This window comes from Delphinapterus leucas, chromosome 11, assembly GCF_059928025.1.
Source record: "Delphinapterus leucas isolate spDelLeu-1000000601 "Yukka" chromosome 11, BTC_Dleu_Yukka2, whole genome shotgun sequence".
Taxonomy (NCBI): domain Eukaryota; kingdom Metazoa; phylum Chordata; class Mammalia; order Artiodactyla; family Monodontidae; genus Delphinapterus; species Delphinapterus leucas.
Window position 1 is genome coordinate 56,419,007 of NC_143139.1, and position 22,866 is coordinate 56,441,872.

The 22,866-nt window shown below is 38.7% G+C and overlaps 1 protein-coding gene across 1 annotated transcript in view; it reads right to left on the reverse strand.

The window, feature by feature from the left end:
- The window catches only part of PTPRR (protein tyrosine phosphatase receptor type R), a gene marked incomplete at its 5' end in the record, with an annotated part of 112,669 nt that overhangs the window by 73,147 nt on the left and 16,656 nt on the right, over positions 1 to 22,866 (reverse strand). Inside the window, one exon of the mRNA XM_022571538.2 lies at positions 18,457 to 18,719. Coding sequence (XP_022427246.2) covers positions 18,457 to 18,719 — 263 coding nt within the window. The remainder of the gene's footprint in view (positions 1 to 18,456; positions 18,720 to 22,866) is intronic.

Genomic DNA, 22,866 nt, shown 5'->3' on the forward strand with positions numbered 1-22,866 from the left:
CTTGGCTTCGAGGGATGGGAAGGTCATCTGGCTTGATTTTATGCTTAGCTTTTAATTTTGAGTTCTGTAACTTGTCATGTTCTGGGTACCAACATTTGCTTTCAGTGTGTTTAGTGATAAGGGGTATGTTTATGCAGAACAGTACTATGGAGAAAATATGCAGGTGGCTAAAGTTAATCACAAACTGCAGAGACCTGTTAAAAAGCTTACCATTCTCTGAGCCCTTCCTTGTCCTGTTCCACAATTCATCTCTGGAATTTACAATAGGGTGAGGTAAGCCACTGACCATCATAAAAAAGGTGAAATATTTATTCAACAGATGCTTCATTACTCGAGAAAATTCACATTTTCAATTAAGAAGCCAAAAGATGGGCTTTCCATGCAAGCCCTTATAAGGGATTCTTGGCAGCATTTATTTTTAGTGCATACAAGTTTTCTGCACTGAATTTTTACTTTTTAACTGTGCAGGTCAACAAATCACTGAGAAGACACCAAAACTGTCTGCCAGATGTTGACCACTGATTAATTTGTCTTAAGGTCAGCCAAAAGGGAAGAAAATATGATGGGTGGAGCGTGAACAGCCAGCACAATCAACATCTGACCAACCAGGGTTTCCTGTCACCTTGGGAAAAAAATTGATTGGCACTGGTTTCCTGTGTACAAGTTAAAAACCAGTAGCAACTGCAGTAACAAGAATAAACTACAGATAAGAGACTTGGAAATTACATCAAGTCATATCACCAAAACTTCAGCTTGAAACTGAGCAGAAAAGTCCTAAGATACTTTTAAGGGCACTTTTTCCTTTTAAGTTATTTTATATTTAAAGTATATTGACTTCTAGTTTTGCCATTTCTGGCAGTCTGAAATCATTAAAAAGGACACAAGAATTATAACTTATGTTAGGGGTCATATATTTTGCCCAAGACTCAATATTTCCCATCATCCAAAAGATTACATTTAACTAATGCACTGGAGTGAATTTTTGTTTCAGGTTTTACTCTGTCTTGAATGATAACTTTCAGGGGGCAGAGGAAATCTTTTCTACAAGGACAGTCCAAGTGTACAAGCAGATTAAATATTATGAGTATTATTTGTAATCTAACCATTCAAAATCTGGAATTATGGAAGGCAAAACAGAACCAAAATAGAACCAAAGCATCAACAACATTCACCTTTTTAGGTTTTTTCTTATCCCCTTTGCTCCTTTTGCCATCAGCATTAAACAGCATTCTTATTACAGTCATACGTGTTTGGTCCAGCACAGTTTTATTTGCCATCAGTGTGGATTCTGAAATTTTATTGCTTATTTCTTTATTCATTCATTACAAATACTTATTAAGCACAAATACTCCATATATCTAAATACATGGAGGCACATCTATAAGCTGAGGATATGACAAATTAAGCAGCATGGTTCATTTGCCTTTTATTTTTTAAGAAAATGCAGTCAGAGACTCCAAAATGTTAGACAAGCATACAAAGGGATAGGGGCAAATTGTTGAGGACTAATGAAATAGGGAAGCAAAAATGTTTGCAAAATATATTATCTTCGAAAGACAGTTTAAGTTAAAAATTGTAAGAAATGGCCATTTTAGTGATGTTTTTTGGTAGTTAGTTCATATCTTCTTATTCTATTTTTCTAATTTCAGAATCACTCTCAAAATTCATTCATTCATTATATAAATATACACATATAAATTATAAAATACTCCTCATACTGTATTTTAGAATTCATGCTTCTTCTGCTATTACTACCAGGGTCGTGGTTAAGAGTGGATTATGGAACCAGACTAGCTGGGGTTCAAATTCAGGTTCTGCCCTTTAAGACTGTGTGATCTTGGGCAGTTTACTTCATTGGAATGTACATCAGTTTTCTCATTTGTAAAACGATGATACAACTAATACACTTACTTCATTAGATTATTGTGAAAATTAATTGAGATAACATATGTGAAACACTTAGAAGAGTACTTGGTACATAATAAATGCTATGTAACTCTTACCTGGCAGTTTTAATATTATTACTGCTACTACACTTCTATTGCTGCTGCTTCTGTTGTCAAGACTTTTTTCAACACAGCTGCTACAATTACCACAGCTTTCTCTGCAGTTATGGCGATTGTGGCTATGGATTCTCTTGTTATTGCTATTGCTGGCTTACCTTTGGTAGCTAACACTGCTGCTGCTACTGTTAGAACTATTGTTGCTGCTTTTTCTTGCTCCTGATGCTACCATTGATGTCATGGTTATCAGCAATTACAAGAGGTGTGGTGTGTGTGTGTGTGTGTATGTGTATGTGTGTCTATGTAATTCTAGAGGGATATACACAAAATGTTAATGGTGGTTACCTCTGGTGGTGGGACTGACCATGAAGTAATTTCTATGTTTTTGTTTTGGCTTAAATATGCTTTCAACATTTCTGCAGGGTAAGAACATATTATTTGTATAGTTCATTAAAAATCAAAAAAAATTAATAAGGGCTAGAGATACACCGAGGTCTCATATTTACCAATATTTTATACTGCATTATGGTCAATACTACCTTTCTGAGAAAGGAAGGGTGTCGAGGGTACTCTTCCCAGTGCACAGATGGCATCTTATATATCCTCCTATTATAACGTCAGCATGAAGAGACAGGGCTGGGAGACACGATTTATCTGCCATCTAACTACGCACTAAGATCACATAAGACATTTAGTCACTGACTTATTTTGTTATTTTTATCTCATGTCAAACCTTTCCTCATTTATCTTTATGTTTAAGAAGAGATATTTTTGATAAGAGAAGAGATCTTTTGTATATTTTAGCCTAACTGTTCCCAGGAGAATGCCCTTGGGTTGGCCCATAGCTCAGTTTTGAACAATTAACCTGACATTATCCAGAAAACAATCCCCTCAAGTTCTACTAAGAATAAATAAAGCACAATAGAGTAAAATTATCCACTAAATCTAGGAAAAGCAGCCATATTTTAGTCAGGAAATCTAAATCTTGTCTTTTCAATGAATTACGTTCTTATGCTTCTGTCACTAATCCTTTAGTGGAAAAAATTCAGATTCCCCAGGTATTGATTTTGGAGCTGAATACTGGGGAAAAATGTACCAATAGTCAACTTGGGTGAGTCTGTATACACTGACAATTGTCCTTGCCGTACAGTATGAACAGTTTTAGTAGAACAGAGAAAATGGAGGAAAAGAATGGAAAAGCATTCAGAACAAGGTGATTTTTGTTTAGAATAATGACAAAGGAACACAATCTATTTACTATTTCCCTTACCAACTGTCCCAAAACTTTAAACGTCAAAGGGTTAAACATGTGACTCTGAGACAGATGAGCCGAATGATGACTTTATTTCTTGACTATTTGTCAAGTTTTAGGATGAATGGATTCACACTTCAGGACTCTAGCAAAACTCTGATTGAAGGCAAACTCAGTAAGTTTGTCTCTCTTTGCTAATGGAGGGCCTTTCCCGGGTCTAAGCCTAAATAAGAAAATCATAGTTAAATTGTATTGCTTCTTATGTAGACTCACATCAGAGATTGATCATTATGACAGGTGATGTTTTCAACATAACTTTTAGACATTGTCCAGGGGACCCAAGGTGAAACCCAGTAAAGAATGATGCCTCTCCCCCTCCCCTCCCCCCATCCTCCTCCTTCCTTTTTTAAGACTGCTTAATTTTTTTGTTTATATTTTAGTCAATTTAATTCAGGAACATTTCATCAAAAATCCAATTCAATGTGACAAATATCTATCATGTGCCTATTGTAAGCAAGACATTCTAAGGCAAAAATCAGGCTTCAGATTTGGGTAGAAGTTAAATGCCCTAGAAATGTATGTACAACAGTTGACAGCTTGGGGTCTGGAGCCAGACCACCTGTATTCTTTCCATGGTTCTCATGACCAGCTAGGTGCTTTGAGCAAGTGACAAAACCTTTTGGGGCCATGGTTCCTGCTGTGAAACAGGGATAATAATAGTAGGATTTGTTCTGTATTTGAATTATACATGTAAAGCATTTGGAACAGTGGCTGGAATGTAGGAAGTGCTCGATAAAATGTTAACTGTTATCACTATTATCATCATGGGATAGCTTGCATTTAAAAAGTAGGGTTCCTTCCTATTTATTTCCATTTCCTCCTTTCTATTTTTTTTTTTTTCCAAAATTTTGGTATATATAGGGGAGAAGGTGGGGAAGAGATGGGGGTGGGGTGGGATCAGTTTTTGGTAGAAAGAATACGTATGTTAAAATTCCTACTAGTGTTAAAGATGTCACATATTATTGCTGTATATTTGATCATACATGGCTGGCTTCTGACTGCAATATAGTGGAAGAAGGAAACTTGAAATTGTCTCACAAATTTTTAAGGGTCCCATTGCTGGACGAGACTGAGTTCTGGGTCCTAGTCCTCATTTTTCCTCTCTCAAAAGATTAGAACACTCTGACACTCATTTTTGTTTGTTTGTTTTTTGCGGTACGCAGGCCTCTCACTGCTGTGGCCTCTCCCGTTGCGGAGCACAGGCTCCGGACGCGCAGGCTCAGCGGCCATGGCTCACGGGCCCAGCCGCTCCGCGGCATGTGGGATCTTTCCGGACCGGGGCACGAACCCCTGTCCCCTGCATCGGCAGGCGGACTCTCAACCACTGCGCCACCAGGGAAGCCGTCTGACACTTATTGATACAAAAGTCCTCCGGGACAGAGATTTTTGCTGAACATTAAAAAACGGAATTACTTTTGAGAAAAGGTGATTGAAGACTTTAATTATAATGAGAAGGTAAAATACCAACATTAGAATGGATTATAAGGATAAAAGAACAGAATAATTAACTTTTAAGCATAAATTATATATAACATATTAAAGTTAATCCGTAAAGAATTGTAAAAGAAAACTTCATAAAAGAACTTCTAAGAGAAATTATCAGACACCTTTTTTTTTTACTGCAATCAGGTTTCCATGTGGCCAATGAAAAATGTATCTGAGAGTAAGCAACAGCTTTTCTAGGAATTATTTTTGGATTTATATTCATTGTAAACAGCCCTAGAAAAGTCTAAAAATGTCTCAGATACACTGAGGGGAATGATAGGTGGGTAGAACATAGTCTAGCTACTTCACTGCACCAATAAAGAGGAACCAGACCCGAAGAGTCACAGAAAAATTCTTCCAAACAGAGCAACTGGCATGAACACAAAAGCGCCAAAGTGTGAGAAAGACACATGTACCAGAACATAACGTGACCTGTGTTCACCCTCAGGTCTCTGACTCCATCTGAAGAGGTTTATCTCTATCTGAGGAAACAATTATATTGGTGGTCTTCAAACTCTTTTCAAAACTTGGGGCTCTAGGTTAAGAAAGAAAAGAAGACCTTTCCTGCAAAGCCAATATGCAGAACAAGTGTATGCAGAGCTGGGCTCACTGGGGAGCCTGAGGAGGGCCCAGGCCCCTCCAGCCCACCTCTCCACTAAGGCGCTATGGGACATAGTTGAAAACCACTGATTTAGGTCAAAATGTGGAATAACCTATAGCTAGCCACGAATCCAGCCACGATTCAATGAAGAACCCAGTTCTGACAGATGGTTCCCATAGGATTTACAGCTCTTTGTGAACAAGTCATTTAACCTTGTCTCAGTTCTTTCATTAGTCAAACACTAAGGACGGCGTCTTCCGGCACTCACATCTTGTGATCCGAATAATTTTAGTAATAAATTCAGCTCCAGGAGCCCAGTGTTAAGTGAGCAGGTAAGAGCTATTGGGGGAGTGTGGGGTGAAAGTGAACTTGGGTTTAGACAATCATTGGGAAAGTTTCCAGGTTTGCAATTGATGAGATTTCAACTTCAGAGCTCTGCTTCCAATAAGGTGTGTGACCACTCTTTTCATGACAGAAGCTCTGCCACTAGCGGCATAATTACAGTAATATCCCCGGGATTTGGACCAGGACCGCTAAGATCGTGGTTCTCAAACATGAGTGATTTAAATATGTAAATATATAGTAATTTAAGTATATTTGAGTATACACAGGCACTTAAATACATGTATGTAAATGTGCACATATTTGAATATATGCATTTAAATGTATATATTTTAAAATATATATGTATGTGTTTATATTGATGTATACCTATCATGTATAGATCTATATTTATATCCATATCTGTTTCCTCAACTCTGCTCCAGAGCTATTGAGGTAAAGATTTGAGTTTGACTCTAGAATATTTTCTATCTAGAAATTCTACCTAGATAGAAAAAAAATTTTTTTTCTGTTTAGAATATTTAGACATTTTACAAATATCTCTAGGGAGTATGATATAAAATCAAGTTTGGGAACCCCTGCGCTAAGGTTCTTCTCAACTCTAAAATGTTGTATTTTTGAATTTTCAAGAAGCCCCTAGAGTTCTACTATACCACCACCTACTTCCAGACTGTCACCATGCCCACCACGACCACTGCCACCAACAGCAAGTGGGAATGAGGGAGGGTATTCAGTGTTTATTAAGTTCTAATGTGCCCCAGGCACCTTGATAGACAATATGAATACAAATGATGTAAGACATTATCCTTATCCCACGGAGCCTACGGTTTCATTTACTGAATTACACAGTTTAGTATTTTGAAGAATAATGTCTGGGGTCAAATAATCATGTTTAAGCCATGTTTTAATTATTTTACTTATTAATATTTTTAGGCTCTTGGCAATCTAATGCCGTTTGATTTTGTGCATACCCTCCCACCTCGGGGCTGGATGACACATTACAAACGTATTTCAGCGAGACTCCTGACACCATATTCAAGATTTCATGAGACACCCTCCCCACCCTTGATTTCACTGGTATCACTGCAGAGGATGTACAGCTGAGCTTGGGAATTTCTGTCACACACAAGAGGAGCAGATTTTCACTTTCAGAGTATATTGTTGTTTCCGTGCCCCCCCTACAGGTCATATATGGAAGGATATTTAAATTAGAAATCTTTGGGTCACCACTTCTTAAAAAAGTATTTGCTGAGCATGTCCATCACGGCTCTCAAGGATTCAATATTTAATGCAGGAACCAAGTGCTCTAATAATATCTCTGTGCACATGCTTCCAAAATATCTACCAACCAAGCTCTTGGACTCAATCTGCCCAAATAACAAAATACATAAATTCTCCCCAAACATCTAGTATATGCATAATACTTTATTCCTTACACTCTTTGATTCTCACCCATTCAACTGGAAGGCAATTCACTCTACTCTGAACTGCTCCAGCACCTAAGCCCTTCCCTTATACAGATTTTGGCTAAAATAGGATTTTTTTCGATATATTTAACACTCCATGAATTATGAGGATGGAGTGGGCAATAGAACACTTTTAAAGTTGAGATAATACACTTTAAAGGCTGGTTTAAAAAGTGAAATAAAACAGAGCAATGATGGCAAATCAAGCCTTTATCACCAAGGTCAAGATTGTAAGGACCATCTGGAACAAGAAGGTGGCTGGAAGAGTCTTCCCTCTGCAAAATGTTCATGATTTTTTTTTTTAAAAAAAGAAGGTGGACGTTTTAAAATGCCTAATAGGAAAGTAAAGGCAGGGATAAGGAGAGTCACCCATACAAAGCTCTACATAATGTTCAAAGATGAAGAAATCTTGCCTCTCCTGGAGAAACTTGAAATCTTGTTATCTGAGACCTCTGTCTAGATTTCTAAACCACTATTTTACAAATGTGGAAACATTCAGCTGCATGATGTTTCTTGCTCAAGTGTCTTGATGCATATTTGTGCTGTAATAACAGGTTCAGGATAGACCCTCTTTAATTTTACAAGACTCTTCATTAACCAGGAGCAGACAGGCCTAAAACTCTTTTAAAAATTCATTGGTCACGTTAAGTGGTTGGAGAAAGTAAGCACCCAGGAATGAAACAGGAAGTGAGCAGCTTCCCCTGCCCTGGGGCTTTCTAGAACTAAATGGACATTTCAGAGCTGAAATAGATGACTGAGGCTAACGTTGGATCATTTAACCAATATTTAAAGAACCCCAACTATATGTGTGGAACAAGGAAGTCAGGAAACAGATGAATGAGCTCTTAGATTCAACATGTGTGTGTGTGTGTGTGTGTGTGTGTGTGTGTGTGTAGGCATTCGTAGGGTCAGGAAAGGAATTTAAGAATAGTACAGATCTGGAAAAGCTGCTTTGAGAAACGAGAAAGAGAGCTGACTGGAAAAAGACAGACTGTAAAAAGGATGCAGTGTTGAGCGTCCATTAGAGACTAATGTGGCCAAGGATACACATTGGAGGTCTATTCCTTCAGGCTATATAGCAGGTCTTTGCTATACTTCTAACATATTCACTCTCATAGATCCTTTAGCACTCAATCACTTCTACTCACATTATTGCTTAAGGTGGGTTTAAAAATTCCACTTTGTTTCTCAGAATCCTTAGGTAGACTAAGGATTCTCTCAGGAGAAGAACAGTCACCTGGATAGAGATTTAGGAACAAAATACTAACTTAAAATTAATTACTTTTTAAACCAGCCTTTAAAGTGTTTATCTCAACTTTAAAGGAGCCAAAATTCAACAGCAAATAAAACATAACAAGAGTAAAACTAATCAATCAGGAGACCATACTCAGAGCAGGAGAACGAAGGCTTTTAAGCTCCCCTTAGTGGCCTGTGGTGCAGCGTACTATCGACGACAGGCAACAGGAGCAGCTCAGAGACCCTCGTGGTGGCTCGTGAGGCCAGGCAGCACCAGAGACTTCTCTCTGTAGGGCAGTGGAGTGATGATGGGGATCATCTGCTCTTTCTTTTTTTTTTTTTAAGGCATTTCTTTCCATAAAATGAACCTAATTTTAAGAACTTGTTCCTTTTTTCATATTGAGCTTAACAAATATTTATGGAACATGTACTATGTGTCAGGCATTGTGCTATAGGCACCACCATGTGGGGAAATCAGATTCAAGAGGGAAAAGGTGGGAAATGAGAAGTGAGGCAGGCAGGCTTGGGAAAGGGAAGAATTATTGAGGGTTGTATTTAAACCTCTGACTTAGGAAAAAAATTGGCTCCTAAATAAAATGATTCATATATTATAAGACATACTAGGCAATAATAATTTCATTTGACACACTGTCCTTAAAATTACTTGTGGATTTAATGAGACATGAAAGTGACTGGAAGCTAAGCAATTTTAGAAAGCACATCATATTTGAAAACGTTCACACCAATTTGTTATTTCTCAAGTTACAGCTCTTTCATCACTATGCTGAGACCTTTTTCTCTAGTATCTGCCAAAAGAGATCATGCTTCATCTGCCAGAGAGGACATTAAAGTCATTATGGATTGTTTTTTATTTTTTACAAAAACAAGAGCCAGCTTCCTTTTCCCTGTATGAGACTAGCTAATAACACCTTCAACATGCGGTTCTCCACTAGAGGGCACTATTTCCACATAGTACTACAATTAGATGGGCTTCAACTGGGGCGGCTTCAGAACATATGAGAACAGAGCCCTGACCTTTGTTTAAATCACACCCAGATAATCATGACGCATTGCTCAATGGAGATGACATTTTAATGTTTGTAATATACTTACAGGTGAAAACCAAACAAACCCATCAGTTGAAAAATAATTTTGCTAAAGTCATCTGCCATGGATGATCTGTGATTTTTCAGTGTTTTGCTACAGAGTCATGTATCAACAGCTGGGAAAATCTGATGAGAACAGAGTGGAGCATCATTTCATAAGAAAACAATGTTCAAGCAGTTCATTAAATGCAAAGAGTGGGACCCTGAGCTGTAGCTTCATGACACGTTTCAAATAACTCCAAAAGCGAACGTCTCTGCCCACAAGGTAAAAATCTCCTGACACAGTGACTGAGATTCAGAGCTGGTCTTTCCCAAAATAGGAAGCCAATACTCTGGGAATTGTCTGTGCCTGCCCTGATTAAAATGCTTCTACAAAAACGGCTATTCTACCTAATCCAGTCAACCTGTACATCAAGATCTGGAACATGGTCCCCTAGCAAAGACTTGAATTCTGACTTTAGAGAAAGACAAATATCATATGGTATCGCTTATATGTGGCATCTAAAACAAAATGATACAAATGAACTTATTTACAGAACAGAAACAGACTCACAGACTTAGAGAAAAAACTTATGGTTACAGTGGGGGAAGGATGGTGGGGAGGGATAGATTGGGAGTTTGAGATTGACATGTACACACTACTATATATAAGATAACACAGGGAACTCTGCTCAATATTCTGTAATAACCTAAATGGGAATAGAATTTGAAAAAGAATAGATACATGTATATGTATAACTGAATCACTTTGCTATACACCTAACACAACAGTGTTAGTCAACTATACTCCAATATAAAATAAAAATTTTTTAAAAAGCAGTGCATTTAGAAATCTCCACAGTGAAACTCTAATTTGATCACGGGAAGAGGAATTGGTGAACACGAACCTCAAACAATTATACCACACAATCTCTTCTTTAGGGTGAGGACAAGAACTCTGTAGAAATGCTACCATCGTGCAGCTAGGGGAAGCATATAACTCTCTCTAAAAATAGGTCATACACTACAGAATGGCTCTAAGAGTTCCCAAAAGGTAACTGGAGTTTGCCCCTCATAGTGTGAGTGGACATGGAGACCACCTAGGAAAGCTGGAAGCCAGTGTCAGGATCAGGTTGCAAGTTCATGGATGTTGAAGGATGGGGGGCGATGGTGTGCTGAGAAGCCCTTTCTGCTTGAATCTCAGGACAAGGCAGCCTGTGTGATGGGTGGTCTGGTGGAAGATATAGTAGTAAGAGGACCCAATGGGACTTCTGTTACTCTGCCAGGGGCCACGAGTGAGAAATGAAGGAAGGTGGAGAGAGGAAAGGAGCTATTACAGTGATTGCTATTAGAGCTGCTTCCAGGTCTGCCCTCTTGGGACTTACTCACAAAGGCTCAAACATTTCAGTCTGCTTGGAGAGAAGCTAGGTCTGTGCTTGCCAATAAGTAATGGCCAATTTTTACCTTTTTAGGCAGAACTTTGCTACATTTAATTCCTTAAAAATACATCTTGATTTCTGCTCTGCTCTACCTGGGTTGTATCCACTGTCATTTCTTTCATTTACCACTATTACCTTTTGTCTCATTTGCCATAAATTTTTAGGCAGATTTAAAAAATTTTGCCTCCATTTTTTCAATCCCAGTGTTTTTTTTAAATAATAGAAGAACCATTTAAAGTTTTTTTCTAACCCTTCAGAACTCCAATCCACCTTTATAAAAATGGAATTGTGTCTATCCTACAAATAAAGAAGAAAACAGCTTGAGGTACACCATTAATGCAGGGCTGGAGTATGTTTCCAATGCCTCGCCAAATCTGGACATCTCCATAAAAATATTTTATAAAGATATGATTATAAAATAAGAGAAGCTTAAAATGTTATCATCTGTATCATCTAGGAGGAGGTAGGACAGAGTGGATATGTGCAGATTTTGGAGCCAGGCTGTCCAGATTTGAATCATCAACTCCATCTTTATTTCTTTGTGACACTGTGCATGATATTAAATCTCTCTAGGTCTCTGTTAGCTCACCTGCAAGAAGGACATAAAAATAGTACCTGCCTCAAGGGGTGTTGTGAAGAGTGGATGAGATAATATGTTAGCCTGGTGGTTGGCATGTGGTAGATGAGCAGTCAATATGTTAGCTTTTATTATGCGTTCTCTCTTCCCACGCATGGGCAGCAGCTTGCTGGAGGAGCATGGACACGTGCCCTCCCTCGTCCCCTGTCCACTACACACACACAGCGACATGGGCTCAGTTATTATCTGGGCTGTTTGAACAATAGAGATCTCCCTGCCACAATCCTTGAGAACAGTTTTCAACTTGAGTTTTCTGGGTTATTGCCTCATGTCTTCCTCTCCGCTTTCTTTACTATATCCATGTTTGCCGCTATCTTGGTCCTTTGTGTTGGAGTGGCACCTGGTCTCTAGAATAGGAGCAACCAGATGCAAGAAAAAACTGAGGCCAACAGTGAGCTTCTAGACTGGCCATGAAATGTTTAACTGCCTTGAGTATTTTAAAACTATCTCATAAAACTGAATTCTAGGGGAATTCCCTGGTGGTCCAGTGGTTAGGACTCCATGCTTTCACTGCCGAGGGCCCGGGTTCAATCCCTGTTTGGGGAACTAAGCTCCCACAAGACGCACAGCACAGCCAATACATATATACATATATACATACAGTACATATACATACATACAATACATATATACATAAATAATAAAACTGAATTCTACTTGATTTAGAATCTGAGTGGTGGTGGTGGGATGAATTGGGAGATTGTGATTGACATATATACATTAATATGTACAAAATAGATAACTAATAAGAACCTGCTGTATAAAAAAATAAATAAAATTAAATTAAAAAAAAAAAAATCTGAAAAACATTCCGAAAGCCAAACGTGAAATTTGCTGAGAGGAATAACAGCATGACACAACATGATGTGCCTACTTACTAAACATACTGATTTGTAATCTATTTTTCACTTATTTTCCATAAAAGATAGGAATGTGCTCCCCCCACCCCCCAACAATATAGGACTAGTTAGGAGTACAGCCTCTGGAGCCAGACTGCTTGGGTTCAAGTTCTACTTGTCAGCCTCACACCCCCAGTAATTTACTATTCCGTTATTTCAGCAATAACGTAAACTCTCTGAGCATTAGTTTCCTCGCTGTAAGGAGGGGATAATAAGTCCCTTGTGAGGATTAAATGCGATAAGGCACGGAAAGGGTCACTACATCTTACTGAGTTGTTACTTTTAGTGATGTTACTTGGTGTTCAGTAGGATTGACTTCTAAATGGTTGTTTGCTACGTTGTGATCCCCATACTGTCAGGCTGAGAAAACAAGTTGTGGTTGATAGACTGTGTTGCATGGTGTGGGTCATAGGTTTCGCTAGAACGAACGGTGTTTGTTTGAAGGAGGCTATGTTGCATGTGCATAACAGCCTGGGAAGATCAAGGAAACCTAGAATATAAACTTAGCTCTGTTATAACTAGTGTTGTAACCTTTGGTAAGTGTAGTAAAGCTGTTGGTGTCCCACCTAGATCACCTTTACTGGGCTGGTTCCCCTCCACTGTTGCTGGGAGTATTGGCCATGGATGGCACACAGCTGCCACTTCTCTGGAGAAATCACCCTTGGCTGATGAGAGTGGCCTAGTCCAGAGGTGCCTGGGAAGTTATGCCTCCACCATCCCCAGGTGGCCTGACGTCAATGGCTGACTGACATGGGGTACAGATGCCCCGCCCACTGGCCACAAGGTGGAACAACTCATGCTCCATCTCTCCCTGTGTGATCAGCCTGAGGCCAGACGTCAGTGGAAATCACCTCTTTGCTTGGCTTCGTCTCCTCTGTTCTGCTTCCCTTACTTTCCTTTAGGCTTCTCCTGGAACCTTCCTCTCCAATCACTTGGGACAAGAATCCTCGTCTCAGGCTACTTTTGGGGAACCTCACCTAACACCTAAAAGAGGAGATTCTGGGTCTCAGTTTCACATGACAGAAAATGAGGGCGTTGAATCCATTTTTCACCAATGGGTCCATTTCGTGAATACAGATGTTAATTTCCCGAGTATTTTGTATGCTTTGTACCCTCATATTCAGTTGTATGCATTCTACACTCTTTCCCGTACTGATATATCCAAAGGGAGATCAGTTGAGGAACAGTTAAGTATATATCGCCTAAGTTAAAATTTTTGAGCACTGAAATGTTTTTCTGCTAGAGAGAGCAGGGGACAGAGGTCAGGACATTACCCCTTGCCTGGAGGAAATTACAGTAAACAGAGGCTTTGAGCTTAGGTTGCTTCCGCCACTGCAGACATCTTTCTGGCTGCGACAGAAATCTCCCAGGCTCTGCCAGGTTGAAACCCCTAAGAAAACCTTTCCACTCACATACCTGGGTGCTGTATCATCCCTTGCACAGTATTTATGGACACCAAAACAAACCATGTTATGGTACAGTGTAAAGAAAAGTTAGAGAATGATTGCTCATTGGGTGTCAGCAACCCTTGGGGGCCTGGGGAGGCCTTGGTTATGATAGGAAGAAAACCTCCATTTATGCCATATTCCTACTGGCACACTCACTGATTTCTGAGGCAAATTTAAGTCAGGAGTGAAAGTGCCTTGTTATAATGAGGCCTCCCCTCCTTTCTGGACGGTTCTCTAATTGTCTTTGCTTGCTTTTTACCTCCAATAAAAAATCAGATGAGAAAAATGAGGAAATAATGTGAATCTACCTGTTGATTTCCTTTCCATAAAATTGGCTATTAGTCATACAGTAGCCTAAAGGGGAAATCTGCAGAAACTCATATGTACAAGTTCTCTGTCTTCCTACGGAAGAAAGTATGTCGTTCTAGGGTCTGAATGTGATCTCTTGTTTACTGGGCACTTGGAAGCTGGCAAAAGCCAGCTATAAAAATACAGTTCCCTTGAGAGTGACAAGTGAGGAATTTGAGGAGGACAGGAATAGGACAAAAGAACAAGGAACAGGAGCTAACTGTGGCCTCCTGCTATGCCAGCCATGTGACATTTGTTGTGTGGCTTAACTGTCACAAGAACTGTGCAGGGCATGTGCTATTCTTCTCATCACAGATGAACAAACAAGTTCCAAGTTATACATGTAGTAGGTGTGGAGCAGGCATCTGAATGTGTTTCCCAAATTCATGGACTCACTATGGGAAATAAATTCATCTGTTAGATGAGAATAGATTTAATTTGGTATTAATAGTTATTAAATAACTTTAAATGGCCCAATTTATAAACAGGATGAAAAAACCTTTAAGTCAATTGACAGTTAAAAAATATTTATTATGTCAAATGGCAGGTTCAACTGTATCAATTCAGTTTAAAAGAAGTTTCCCTGTTCCTGAGTTCAAAAATATAACTGACCGAGTATAGGCTCGTGAAATGGGATCAGAGAATAAAAAACGAAAAGAGTACTAGATTTACGTTCCTTTTCCTTCTCAGAGGCACAATACCATTTTATATTGCTTGTTAATTTTATGGTACCCTTTGAAAAAAGGTGGAACAGATATTATCATACCTATTTTGTAGATTAGGAAAGCTATACCAAAAGGACTTAATTAACCTGTTGAGTCACTTATTTAGTAAATGTCAAGTAATATTAGCACAGAGACTCAGCACTGTAGTTTATCATTAGGCTATTTGTTTTTATGGGACTTAAAAAATAAATATATGAGATCCTCAGATGTAAAGGAGCATTGATGAACTAACTAACTCCATAATATGTTTCAAGTGTTTACAACGTATCGGGCTTACAGGAACCATGGAACACACAAGAATATCTCGAGCCTGTACCTGTCCTTAAGATTCTCACAAGCTGGTGAAGGGACAGGACAATCCATCAAAAACCAGTTTCAGTCCCTTTCTAAATTATTCTTTAATTAAAATCACTGCTAGAGGAGTGGTACATGTGAAAATTCAGAGGTGTTAAAAATCACCATGGGCTTCGGTAGGTGTCATGGACAAAGGTAGAAGGTATGTTTCGTGTTGGGATTTGGAGACTAGAGAGAGATATAAGAAGGTTGAAGAGGAACCAGGTGAACAAAGATGTACATGTGGACGGGGACCTGACACACTGAGAACAGACTGGAGGGTTTATTTGGGGGCAGAGTGGCAAACAGATTTGGAGAGAATGATCAGAGCCAGATGGTACAGGACCTCTGAGGCTCAGCAAGGTATTCTGTGCCTTATCCTATAGGCAAAGGGGAGCCATTGAGGATTTTTACACAGCAACATAACATAATGCAAGTATTCCTATAGCGAGATAAATCTGAAGAGTGTATAGTATGAATTGAGGGAGAGAAAAGAGTTAGATCAGACAGAAAAGATGAAATAAAGTAATACATGTGAAATATCTAACACCATTAGTCCTGATGTCATTTTTATAATCATAAGACATAATAATTCAAATATAAAGCTAATGAGAGCTGGGTCCAGGGTGATGGTTACAAAGAGAGGAATTGATGATGAGAAAATCCAAGTAGCAAGAATCAATATGACCTGGTGACTAGTTGGAAATAGGGAGAAATGAGGGGACTGCTCTGTCCCTCACCTTATAATTCTTTAATCTTCAGAACTTTCAGGGTATATCCTTTGTACTCAGTTAAGCATATGCAATAAGTCTCTATATTTTTTCTTATTTAATTTTAATTTAAAATTATGTTTTATTATCTATTATGTCAGAGTAATACATTCTCTCCATCAGGGATGAGAGATTTATATGGCATGACCCAAAAGATTTTTGGGGACGAATGACTCATAATACAGCCTTTATGGTCTCATGGTGATTTTAATGAAGCCAGACTTTCATGCAATAAACAGAGGATTATTATTTCACTCCAGGATCAGGAGATGGAAGGCTGTAAAACACAAGGCTATTTTCAAAGCGCCATTAGAACATATAAACATAAATTAAGTTTTAAGGCTTAAAACTCTCAGGAAAGTTTTCTTACTATATGGAACACTGTATGTCTCTCATCTTTTATCACTCTTAAAACTCATCACTATGCCATCTTAGCAAGGGAATTATGGTAGAAAAGCAGGCTGAAAATAGGGATGGTGGAATAAGCAAAGTGTTTCCCTACAACTACTGGCCGTTAACCTGAGAATTATTCAATATAACACTCATTCATTCATTTAAGCATTTATTTCCAGGAGCTCTTGCTTTTTAGGAATTATGTTCTATATGAAAGAGACAAAGAGACAATTCAATCATATATGTGCCCTAAAGAAGCTTAGAGTTTACAGGGTAAGACAGATTAGTAAATGAAAATTTTACCTATACCTAAGAAGTTCATAAATACTGTATGCACACAAGGCTATGGGACTCGGGTACAGAGGAATGGAGGAGACAGAGCTGAATCCATGTTGGTAGGTGGGCTACAGGAAGAAGGGAAGTAAGTAATGGCTTCCAAGAGAAAGTGATGCTTGAATTGCCCTCTCCATATTCCTTGCCCATTGATCACTTCTACTGCTCACCCCAGGACCGCTTCTCTCCTTTCTGGGTAATCCAACCACAACCTCTTCTTCTCTTACTACCTTTTACATGGTTGATTCCTAAAGGAGTACCTCCAGCTCCATCTCCCTGTTTGATAAAACTCTGAAGTTAAGGGGAGAAAGGAGTGTGTGTGTGTGCCTAAAGGTAACCACCCAAGAACCGGAAAAGTAATGTCTTGGAGGCCAAAGAAAGAGAGTTTCAAAGAGGAAGTAGGCATTAGGGTTGGATGTGAAAAGAAACGAAACGTGTGCTTTGACTTTGGTGGTTAGACCATTGATATACTTGGCAAGCATATGTGAGAGAAACAGTGGATGCAGGACTTGAAGAAGACCGATGAGGCACCAAATAAACTCTGCTCATTTAAGACACATCTGAACAAGGAAGAAAAGACAAGACCATAGGAGGAATTGGATTAAGGGAGTTTCTTTGATACCAGAGAGAACCATTTTCATGCTGAGGGTATAGCATTAGCAAAAAGGTTGCAGTGGAACATAGAGGAAGAAATTTGATGGAGTAGTCATCAGGGTTGGGAGGAAAGGACATGGAGCCCTTGTGGAAAGAAGAGCTTTTTCCTGCTCTGAGGCAGGAAGGAAGTGGGAGGTGATGGGTGGGGATGACCAGGGCGTAGGGAATCCACTTAACACTGATCACACACTTACTCTCTACAGTCTCCCATGTGGACCAAAAGATGAGCAAGACACCATCCCTGTGCTCTCCTTTCTCAAACATTCACTTCATTTAAATGAATTAATGGATACTTAACCTTATGCTCCTTGTAATTCAAACATGCCCAGCAGTAGCTTACGAAGGGCACGATGCTGGGAACAGGTACTCCCCGAAGGACTCAACCACTGACTTTGCTCAGAATTGGTGGTGCATGATGATAATAAAAATTAGTCTGACTTTCAGTCAGTTTTATGATCATCTTTAAATCATCTGTAGAAAGTGACCCTCTTATCACTTTCATCTGAGCTATATATATGCTAACACATATATATGGAATATAAAAAAAATCGGTTCTGAAGAACCTATGGGCAGGACAGGAATAGAGATGCAGACGTAGAGAATGGACTTGAGGACACGGGGAGGGGGAAGCGTAAGCTGGGATGAAGTGAGAGAGTGGCATGGACATATATACACTACCAAACGTAAAATAGATAGCTGGTGGGAAGCAGCCGCATGGCATAGGGAGATCAGCTTGGTGCTTTGTGACCACCTAGAGGGATGGGATAGGGAGGGTGGGAGGGAGGGAGACACAAGAGGGAGGAGATATGGGAACATATGTATACGTATAGCTGATTCACTTTGTTATACAGCAGAAAATAACACACCATTATAAAGCAATTATACTCCAATAAAGATGTTTAAAAAAAAAACAACAACATGTAGGGGGATCCCGTAAAAGCTCTTACCTCTCCTGAAGTCCTATGGGCTTCATTTTGAAAGGAGAAGGGCAGACAGAGGTGGTGGCTTTGATCTCAGGAGTGTATTGGCCTTGAGGGTCCACGACCACATTCAGTACCTTTGGAACCTGCTCAGGTTGGACCATACTGTTGGCTGTCTTGGCCTCAGCCTGTGCTGGCTGTAATGCAATGGGTGATAGGTGGATCTCCTGATTTTTCTCTTTATCTTGTCTCAGGGAAAGCTGAAATTTTTCTTTTAATCTGTAAAGAATCTATAGAAGGAGATATAAAGGGTTCCTGTCACATTTTTTCATGTTCAACAACAAAGTATGATCTCCTCCATCCCAACCTAGAAGACAAACCAAAATAAGGTTTGATGATAATACAAGTAAGGAAAGCTTTCTGGGATGATTTCTCAGTTTTATGGTATTGAGGATTTTCCTCAAAAAGATATGCTATTTGTTTCTAGTTATGGAGCACAAACATAGTAAATATATACATACATGATCTACTCCTCAAATATAATTCAAAAGCAAATATGGCTAATTTTATAAAAGTGTCAGATGTCAGTTAGATCACATGTAAGCTCTTACTCAAAGTGACTGAAATGGAAAACTTATAGAAGGAATAGCCATGAAATGGGGGTTTGTGGCATGTATAGAAACAGAGATTTGTATCCAGTACAACAAATACTTGAAAAAAATTAAATTTAGGATATGTGTCAAAGAATAATTTGGGCAACCAGCATTTCCTTTCTTACCCCTTGCTCCTTTAAATTTTTAATGCATGTAGAAAAACCGCAAAAGTATCATGTTCCTTCATTCTCAGAGCTCTTTCTGGAATGGCTAATTCAATCCAGAAAACTTTTAAACTTCTAAAAGAATTAGACTGACTTTGCTGGGACACTTCAGTGGACCAAGTTTGTCCTTCCTGTCCTCAGTCTTCCCTTTTTATCAGCCTTCCCCCTCCCCACACCTTTCTCTTCTTTCTTTTAAAAATACTTATTAACTGTTATATTTTTATATATTTTTAATTTATTTTATTTTTTCAGTTTTATTAAGATATAATTGACATGTAACATTGTACACGTTTAAGATGTACCGTATAATGATTTCGTATTTTTTCTCTTTTCTTGATAATAACTCCTTTACTCCAGTTCCTACAGAGAGTAGATGTCCTTGTGTTTCTTCAAGTCTGTTCTCAGGGAGGTGATTTGATAAGTTATTCAAATGAAGTGGTGACTCAACCTGTAATCTGCAATTATAGCCCTGATGACAGCAGCATCGTAAAAAACCTTAGGCCAATCAAACTCCCCTGTTTAATTTCTGGAGTCCATTAGCTGAATGACTTATTTTAGGGGAGAGAGCAGTCCTGGCACTTGTCAACCACATTTACTCTAACTAGACTTGAGGCTAATTTTTTCTTTCCAATTGCCTTTAAATTCTAGTCACCTCTATATTTGAAATCTATTGAAAATATATAAGATTGAAATATATATTTTTTCTTGTTAAAGGATGAACACTGATGAGAATTTATTTCAGGAAAATTTTAGAAAATATTTGTCCAGTATTCTCAGAATATGTTGGTAAAGAACAGTGTATTTGACAAAATATGATTATAAAAAAAGAATCAAGATGAAATAAAAACACAACAATCTAAGATGAGAAGGTATCAGACTGAGATTAAGAAGAAAAGAATTCAAAGAACTGAAAACTCAGCAGCAGGGTGTAAATCTTCTTTTAAGCAATAAAGAACAGAGCTGACAATGCAGAAAATACAGTCAGTGGTGGATATGGCAAAGTTGAGAGACTGCCTGGAATTTATAGGATAAACAAATGAAGATGAAAACAAGAGAAAAGACGGGATATGGATGTCAGAGAAGAGTCATGGTAAATAATAAACAAGAATAAATGAGAGGGAAGCAGGTCATTCAAAACTATTTTTCAGTGCCCACTTACGTTATGCCTTGTGTGAGGTACAGGGTATTCCGTTGTGAACAGAATAGAGTGTACCTTGTTCTTATGGAATTTAGGGATATGGAATGAAAAAAGTTCTTAGTTTTATTTTTTTTAAGTGTGTCAATTGAAAGAAGAGTAAATGTGAGAAGAAAATCGAGCAATTTTTGTGACTTGAGAAAAAACGAACATTACTGAGGATGCATGAACCCCGTACCTAGATAAATTGAAGTTCATGTGAATAAAGCCAACAGAAAGAATTTCTCAGATACACAGCATCTCAGAAAATATATTACCTGTCTACTTTTCTTGAAAAATTTTACTCAAAATCATGAGAAATATGACTCAGAATAAAGAACTGAAGAAGTAGAAATTGTAATATGAAAGGGAGCTCTGGAATTATTTAAACACAGAATGAAAATGAAATTTAATTATGTCTCAGTTCCAACATCTCAGGTTGTGATAACAGTAAAGAAGTTTGAGGAAGGCAGAGAAATAAAAAATAGGGGTGAATGTATGTTAAGTGACTTTTTAGTTAGGGATACAGAGGGAATGGGAGTTAGAGCGGTCACTAGAGGTCCTTCTGACCTAATTATACATTAAAGAAATTGCAGTCTAGCTAAATAACGTTTAGCTGCTGGTCCAAAGTCAGCAGTTAGCCGTGGCAGAGCCAAACTCAAAGGCAGCTCTGCCTCACAGGCCTGATCACTTCCCACCCCTTACATGCTCTTCGCCACACCATCCTTCTTAAAGATTGACTCTGAAATCACATCGGCTGCCGATGTGATTCTCACCACTGGGTTTCAACAGTACCAAATCTGAGTATATCTTTTGTACATTGAAAGCTCTCTTTAAGGAAAAGGACTCTATGAACATATAAGGTGTAACTAGATATACATATTAAAATACTGAAGATGAATACCCTTAGCCCGTGCATAATGCCTAAGGATGGGGAGGTTTTTTCCAACTTACTGCTTCTTTTCAGTTTCTATAACCCTCAAAAGGCAATTTGCCGCCATTCTGCACAAACACAAACCACACTAGAACAATATCAATCAGATGACACATCTGTGTTAAGCTAAATACCTAATTACTAAAAAGATGAGGCAATTAGAATTTAAGGCGGGACAGCTTTTTATGTTTTTAATTGTAAGCAAGTTATTTTCCTGAATGAGAAAAACAGACATATCTGTAACTTTACAAAAATATATTTAATAGAAGATAATGCATATATTGTATATTCTAAGTTTTTCACATCTAACTGTAATATGTAAATAAAACACTCACTTGCCTGTTTACATTTGGGTTTTGGAGAAGCATATTTCAAAAATGGAAATGAGAAAGCCAAGAAAATGTCGACCATCTCCCTAGTTCCTGACAGGTGACTTTTATGATGATGTTAGTATAAAACTAGTTCAAGTCCAAAGTCCTTCTTTACCATTCGCGAGCTTATGTTCTTGATGGAGAACCTTTGCCACATATTTTACAGTCATCTGTTTACTTTATCTCTGTTTAGAGGTCAATTTTTTAATCTATATCTATGTAGTACGTGTAAAAACGGATTTATACATCTTTAATTAGGGAAAAGCAGAACTTGGAGAATATACAGCGCTTCTGAGACACTTTAAATACTCAGCAGAGAGATTTGGGCTGTCCGACAAAATGTGGAAAGAATTGGAGAGGTTGCTACTTGGCAAGAGAGCAGTTGTCATGGAATTAAGCTCTAACTGAGTGTTTCTCAACCGGCAGGGGTTTTGCCCTTCAGGGGACATTTGGTAACGTCTGGAGACCTTTTTTGGTTGTGGTACTGGGGTGTGTGCAGGGTGCTACTGGCATCTAGCGGGCAGAGGCTGGAGAAAATGCTAAGTACCCTACAATACACAGGACAGCCCCTTTCCCCTCTGACAGAATTATCCAGTCCAAAGTGTCAGCAGTGCTGCTGTTGAGAAACTGGCATAAGGGACCTTAAAAATAATCTGGTGTAATCTCTTCACTTCACATTTAAACCCAGAGCGGTTGAATAATTTATGGTAGGTTAGAAATGAAGTCTAGGATCTGGGCTTCCTGACTTATGCCTGTAACCATTATACTCTACTCTGTCTTCTAAATCCCCACAGCTTTCTTCCCAACCTCTTTTCCAAAGCCTCTGGAAAAGTGATGTCAGAAATTTTTCTCTGCACAGATAAAGATCTGGAATATACCATATGCATGTTTCTCTATATGAATGCACTTTGTTTCCAAACTTAACCTAAAAGCTGCCATAGGAATGGCAAGCAGGCTCAGTGGCCATGGCCCACGGGCCCAGCCGCTCCGCGGCATGTGGGATCTTCCCGGGTCGGGGCACGAACCTGTGTCCTCTGCATCGGCAGGTGGACTCTCAACCACTGCGCCACTAGGGAAGCCCACAAGTCAATATTTTTGACTTTCCCTTTAAGAGCTTGTTGTTTCAATCTTGGGATGCAAT